Here is a 6,706-nt window from a genome sequence, read left to right on the forward strand (position 1 = left end):
GATGAGAAATGCAGTGCGGAATGGGTGAGACACGGCTGTGGGGGATAGGGCTTCGGCTCGTATCGGACGGCAAACCCGTAGATGTACTGAATTGGGAGGGGAGGGGGGTGTGGTAGGGCGATTTGCGGGCCACCTAAAAAGAATTACGGACCGGGCGGCTATATGGGCTCTGGTCTGACCCAAAAACCGGATCAAACTCGTATAGTCGCCGGACTTTTACCATTTGTGCGTTTATACGGGTTTGCTAGAGTTGCTGTGAGCAGGGTCTCACTCTGTCCTCTTCCCATCGGGCTTCCCCGGTTCTCTCCCCTCCCCTCCCATGGTCAGGTTCCAATCCCTACTCCTCCGGCGATTTGAGACTTGCCTGTGACTAGCAAGCCTCCCGCCCCACCTCACCTGCTGGAGGCCGAATCTGTTCCCCGCCATCCACCGGCTCGCCGACGAGGCAACAAGACTCAGCAGTAAGCTCGCCTTCGCACTCTCTATCTTGTCAGGGGTTTCTTCCAGTAGATCTGGCTGGGCGGATTGATGCTTTACCTGACCACCATTGTTTCTTCTACTAGATCTATGCTTGGTGGTTTTTTTTTTACCTGGTGTGAACTAGAAATGTTCAGGAATGTTTGGCTCTGATGCGGACCTCTCTCAATATCTCACACTCCCACCCTGTTCTTGAGGAAAATATAAAATGTCACCTCTTTTGCAAATCCCTAATTTTTTTTCTACCTAAAATGTTTCAGTTAATTAGTAGATCTGCGCCTGGTAGAAATGTGTATGAATATATTTTTTTGTACACTAAAGGAACTAAAGGAAGAAAAGGACACCTCTTTCTTAAGTTGGTACTTTGGCTAACCAAAATTTGTTTTCTTTTAGTCGACGATTGGTAATAGTCTGATGTAAAACAGCAAATGTTCGTGCAGTATTATACTTTCCTGTGATGCCCAGCCATTGTTTCAGGCTTTCAGCTTGTACTTGAATAAGATGGCACTTCTTTTTTCCATACATATTTTTTACTTGATAGACCAGCCTTTTCTTCTAAATAAAGTGAAAATGGAATAAGTGCAGTGACTGGGTCTTTGCCGCTGGGATATAGCACATGAGAGATTGGGAACACAATTCTCTCATAGTTAGTATACCAATGATGCCGATTTGGTGTTTCTAGTTACAGGAAGGGAATAATGAATCTTGAAAAATGAGTGCCTAGTATACTATCTAATCTTGCTTGGAGTTAATACTTATGAATTATGATGCCAACAAAATGGTGCTTACTGTACTGTTTACTGCAACTGATGTTACCAAGTGCAATAATCATATATGCATAGCGCAAGGCCAAGTGACTTGGCAAATGTACTTTCACTAGTTTATTTCTGCACGATGTATTTATGGTTCCCCCATATCTTCATATTATGATGATACTTTGAACTTCTGCAGCTTTCTTATCAAATAGAGCTGACGAAATTTAGCCTTAAAATGGTACAGAAAGCATATGTATTGCTAGTTGCAGTGTTAACTCTTTCTAATTACGAATCATATGCCTTCTCTTGTAGACTTGCATGATGGAGGCTGCGGAATTTCGCCCTTGGTCAGATCTTCCGCCAGAACTCCTGGGACTTGTTCTCAAGCGCCTCCCTTCCCTAGCTGACCGTGTTCGTCTAAGAGCTGTCTGCCACCCATGGCGCTCTAATAGTATGTTGCAACCCCTTCCTCTCCCATTTCCATGGCTCACTCTCCCTGATGGTACTTTCCTCAGCATTCCAAACGGTGAGATTCACCGCATATCTTTACCAGAAGGTGCGTGTTGCCAGGGCTCCATTGGAAACTGGCTATTCCTCACGCACAATGATGATGTGTGCTACTTGATGAACCCTTTCTCCAAGACCAGGTTGGAGCTTCCTAAGCTAGCCAAAATATGGAAGCGTGGAATATTGGATCTTGATTCTAGATTTAGTCCAATTTTCTACAAGTTGGTGGTGCCCTTTCCCCTTGACTCATCGCCCTGTTCCCTTGTTGCTGCACTGATCATGGATGATAGTAACTGTGGTACACTTTGTATTAGTGAACCACCGTTTGAGACTGACTCATTCAGAGACGATGAGCATCCAGTTCTGCACCTCGGGGATGTCGCATTCTTTGATGGAAAGTTGTATGGGCTGTGCGGGTCTGGTCACCTTTTCATCTTTGAATTAGACAAGGATCTTTTCATTGCATCCATGGAGTGCGTAATTCACTCTCTGGGTGACTTGGGTGGAACACCTCAATCCTTGCCGAGAGAGGGGGCGTGTATGGTAAGGGACTATCTAGTCGAATGTGGCGGTAGACTGTTGATGGTGATACGGTGGTTTCGCTCTACGGCCCGTCCAACAAGTGATGACTGTTTAGAGCATGACCGTACTGTTGCACTTGGGGTTTTTGAGGCCGATCTGCATGCCGAACCCGTTGGATGGAGAACAGTAAGTGATTTGGATGGCCATGCGCTCTTTCTTGGCCAACATAGCTCCAAGTCCCTGCGTGCTGGAGAATGCACTGGATACCAAGAGGACTGCATCTACTTCATGTGTGACTATCCCTGGCCGAAGTATTCTGCAAATCCTCTTCGCGACGCCGGTGTTTACAACGTCAGGAATGAGACGTTCCTGCCGCTAATGTCAGGGACCACCGCAGTACCACCACGTCACGCTGGCCAGTGGCGGCCGACATGGTATTTCCCTCCTGAAGCTGTATGATCAAGCCTTGTAATCTACTGATCCTGAGAGTAACTGTTGGGTAATGTATCGTCTGAAACGGAAGTTGGAAGGGCGTCTTCCTCACAGCGACAGGTGAGTTGTTGATGGACGGCAGAGATTCGTAGTATTGGATTCTGTGTTGGTAGGCTGGTAGGTTCAGTTTGATGAGTGATGTGTTCTACACTTCTACCCTGTGGTTGTTGTTCTGTTCTGTGGTGGCTGAACTTAGTGTTCTTGGCCTATTGTAGTGTTGTAACTGTTCTCAGCTGAACTTTAAAATGTTGGGCGCTGTATCATCAGTTTCATTTCAATGAAATTTGGACGGTGTGTTCTCCTTACGTTGATTTTTTCTTGCATGATGTTAGATTCTTAATTAGTATGATGATAAGAATGTTTTGCATTCAAGTCATATGGTTTATGGATGATTTTAACAGGATGCATTATCATGTGCAAGTCTTTGGCTCTGGTATAAGACTAAGGGCATCTCTAACCGAACCCTCAAATTCTTTAACTTCTCATATGGCATCTTTTGGGGAGAAGCCATATAACCGGAACTCCTGAAAAGATGCATTTTCTGCTTAAATTTTAGCACCTCACACTCATTCTCTTCAAATTTCCCTCATGTCCTCTCACTGGAAAAATGGCTCAACCAGTTGCGAGGCGCTAAACTGACACCCCCTCCCCTGCTCTAGTATAAAGTCGCACTGGCAGCACACCCAAACCGTAAGTCCTGCCCTGCCACCCCCATTTCTCCCCAAATTGATGTGTGACTGCCCAATTTCGTCATCGCCGCTTGAATTGCCATGGCTCGCCACTTGCCGTGGCAAAGGGATGGGGTATTGCCGCGGATGACGCCATCCCCGTTGATTCGGACGACAGTTTTGAGAGAAGGGTAGGACGCGGCGTTGAACCAACAGTTATTGGATTAGTGTGTCTTTATCTTTAACTTAGCTCGGTATAGTTCTTATTTAGCTCGTTTTAGTTTTAAGGGGTTTTGTGAAAAATGTTTTAGTTTAATTTAGCTCTATGTAAGTGCTATCTACTTTAGCTACGAATTATGATGTTTTTTATGAACTACTATGTATAATTATGCACTATGTGGTCTTAATCTAGTTCTGAATTTGAGTTTTAAATGAGATGTTTGTGCAAAATTTAGATTTTGAGGTGTTAAATTTGAGGGTTTGGTTATCTCCATACTTTTTTAACCTCATATTTGAAGAGAAGTTTGAGGAGTTAAATTTTGACGGTTCAACTAGATGCTCTATGTTTGTAAAATTGGGAATCGCATTATCCAAGTTCTCCTCACAACAATGTTCCATTTCGACTTGCTTGTAGTATCTGTCACGTATGTAGAGGATGACACCGTCAATCTCAAGGTGGCACTGATCCATACTCCCACATGTTGATCTTGATTCAAAATCGATTCCTTTTCCTAAACGACGTATGCACTAACCGCTCAATCTCTTCCCCTTGGGGACATAGAGGCGAGAGTTTCACATTCCCTTTGTTGGATGTCGGCGAGGTGGTGTCCCCCGTCCCCAAATCTGTAGCTACGACTACTGGAGGCGGGGTGGGCTCTCATATCTCTCCTAGCTGGTCCATAGGTGTAGGATGTCTCATCTTCTAGTTTGGTGACGTTGGCGCTACATTGAATAATGTGGTTTTGGTGAGGTTGACGTTGTGCTAGTTTGGTGACGACGTTCTCCTACTCCTAGGTGGGCCCGCTGAGCTATGACCTCATCTACTCGCCATTTGCTCAGTACGGCGAACTTTTATTGTTCCATATATCTTTTGTGGTTGTCACCTTTCATGGCGATGTCGAAAAAGTTGGCGTTGGAGCAAGGGTGGGGGGTGGCGACGTCGACAAGTGAAACGAAACTGGTGTATCTGGCATTCTTCCCTGGCAACTATGCCAGGATAAGCCCAATCCAAATTGAGGTTGGCATCGGACGTCCTTGGCCGACATGCCACATCATCATCATGTGTCTATTCCGCATATTCAATCTTCGTCTCGCAGCGCCTTCAAAGTTGTGGCACTCATCTCAATTTTGGTTTTGTTGGAGTTCCGTCTCTTCTCCCAGTGAGCGTCACAGTAGCATTGGTGGTCGGCGATGGTTTCACATTCAATTGTTTGCAGGGATTTGAGAGACTCTTCTGTAATTTCATTTTCTACTGTTTCTTTAGTTTTCTTGACACTTGTCATGTCCTGGTCTATCGGAAAGTTTCTACATTTGTGTATTCGTGTACTGTGTTTATTGGCTAGTAAACTGTGCGCAGTTTCTCTCTGAAAAAAAAACATTTTCAAAAGCCACAAGAAAAACGACCTGACATGGAAAAGAATCGGATCAGACCAAACCATCAATAATTGTCGATGACTTGAATCCTAGTGAGCTAGGGATACCGTTATCTGCAACCATAGGTTGATTCACTGCACTTTGTTTTCTTTTAACTTGTATTTGTACTATATTTATTGTCTTTTTTGGAGGATATATTGGCTAATATAATGTGTCATGTGTGCAGTTTCTCTCTGAAAAATAACCTTTTCAAAAGCCACAAGACAAACGACCTGACATGGAAAAGAAACGAATCAGATCGAACCATCAACAAGTGCAACCGGGAGCACGCACCATGGCCGCGTCTGTCTCTTCACGCCGCCGCAGCCCATGGACGGATCTCCACTCGGAGCTGATCGGCCTCGTCCTCCTGCGGCTGCCGTCGCACGCCGACCGCGTCCGCCTCGCTGCGGTCTGCCGCGCGTGGCGCTCCAGCGCGCGGCTGCAGCATCCGCTGCCACCGCTGCTCCCCTGGCTAGCTCTCCCCGACGGCACCTTCCTCAGCCTCCCCGACGGCGCGATCCACCACTTGCCCGTCCCGGACGACGTCTCCTGGCGAGTCTCCACCGGCGACACGCTCCTGCTCGTGCACGGCGACGGCCGGTGCTCTCTGACGAGCCCTTCCCCCGCCGTGACCACCCCCGTCGCTCTCCCTCAGCCACCGTTCTGGTTCCGAAGAAACTCACGCGCCAACCACGTTCTGAATAGCATCCACAAGGCCGTGGTTTCCGATGACCTCATCGCCGTTCTCAAGTCAAGGTGCCTCCACAACGTCTTCGTCTCTACTCGCGGGCACGGGCCGCCATCATGGCGGCAGAAGTGGGCGCCGCCTTCGGGCACCTTCACCGCCGACATTGCCCTCTTTAAAGGGAAACCATACGTCCTCACGACAAAAGAGGAGCTGCATGTCCTGGACGCCGCCGATCAGCAGCCATCCAGCACGCTGCCGGTTGTCAAAACCCTATGCAAACTCGGGCCCCCGAGGGATGATGAGGACTTCGGGCATCCATGGTTTAATCCTTTCGACGCATGGCACTACCTCGTCGTGTCCGGTGATCAGCTGCTGATGGTGAAACGGATAATCCATATACTCCTACCTCTGATATTACCGGCAGACATTAGGATAGAGAAGCGGACTCACCGGTTTGAGGTCTTTGAAGCGCTCTTCCCCAGTGATGGTTGTGGATGGTGGAGAGAAGTCGATACGCTGACGGGGCGAGCGCTCTTTGTTAGTCAAGGTTGTTCCGAGTCTCTTCCAGCCACTTTTGGCGCCCAGTGTGGTGTCATCGGAGCTCGAGAAGATTGCATCTACTTTGTGACGGAGCGCGACACGAGGTACCACCAGGAGAGGACTCCTCAGAACCCATTCCTTGACTCCGGCGTGTACAACATGAGAGATTGAACAGTGACGCCTTTGCCATTGGAGATGGCAACAGTGCCTACCATGCGCAAGGGCCCCTGGTCTTCAACTTGGATTTTTCCCAAAACATGAGTCGGGTTGCATGCATACTTGTTAGATTGAGGATGATGCCAGGGGTTCTAGGTCTCTGAAGGTCTTCTTTGGAATTTTTTTACATTTGCATAATGTTGTCATGAATAATGCTCATTATATCTACCATTTTGTGAAAGACATCAACACATTATTTTTTCAGG

General features: G+C 47.2%; 2 protein-coding genes across 2 annotated transcripts; both read left to right on the forward strand.

Annotated features, from left to right (window-relative positions):
- Nucleotides 1-212: 212 nt before the first annotated feature.
- LOC119287758 lies at nucleotides 213-3,058 on the forward strand. Its single transcript, XM_037567367.1, has 2 exons — nucleotides 213-461; nucleotides 1,545-3,058. Exon 2 carries the CDS (start codon nucleotides 1,551-1,553, stop codon nucleotides 2,718-2,720), a length of 1,170 nt encoding a protein of 389 aa, XP_037423264.1. The 5' UTR covers nucleotides 213-461; nucleotides 1,545-1,550; the 3' UTR covers nucleotides 2,721-3,058.
- A 2,290-nt stretch (nucleotides 3,059-5,348) lies between these two features.
- LOC119283984 lies at nucleotides 5,349-6,455 on the forward strand. The gene has a single exon (XM_037563309.1). The coding sequence runs from the start codon at nucleotides 5,349-5,351 to the stop codon at nucleotides 6,453-6,455; it is 1,107 nt and encodes a 368-aa protein (XP_037419206.1).
- Nucleotides 6,456-6,706: the final 251 nt, after the last annotated feature.

The sequence above is a fragment of the Triticum dicoccoides genome, chromosome 4A (assembly GCF_002162155.2).
Source record: "Triticum dicoccoides isolate Atlit2015 ecotype Zavitan chromosome 4A, WEW_v2.0, whole genome shotgun sequence".
In the NCBI taxonomy this organism is placed as follows: domain Eukaryota; kingdom Viridiplantae; phylum Streptophyta; class Magnoliopsida; order Poales; family Poaceae; genus Triticum; species Triticum dicoccoides.

Excerpts from the sequence above, each read along its gene's own strand:
- LOC119287758 (XM_037567367.1), top strand. The coding sequence starts at position 1,551 with ATGATGGAGGCTGCGGAATTTCGCCCTTGGTCAGATCTTCCGCCAGAA.
- LOC119283984 (XM_037563309.1), top strand. The coding sequence starts at position 5,349 with ATGGCCGCGTCTGTCTCTTCACGCCGCCGCAGCCCATGGACGGATCTC.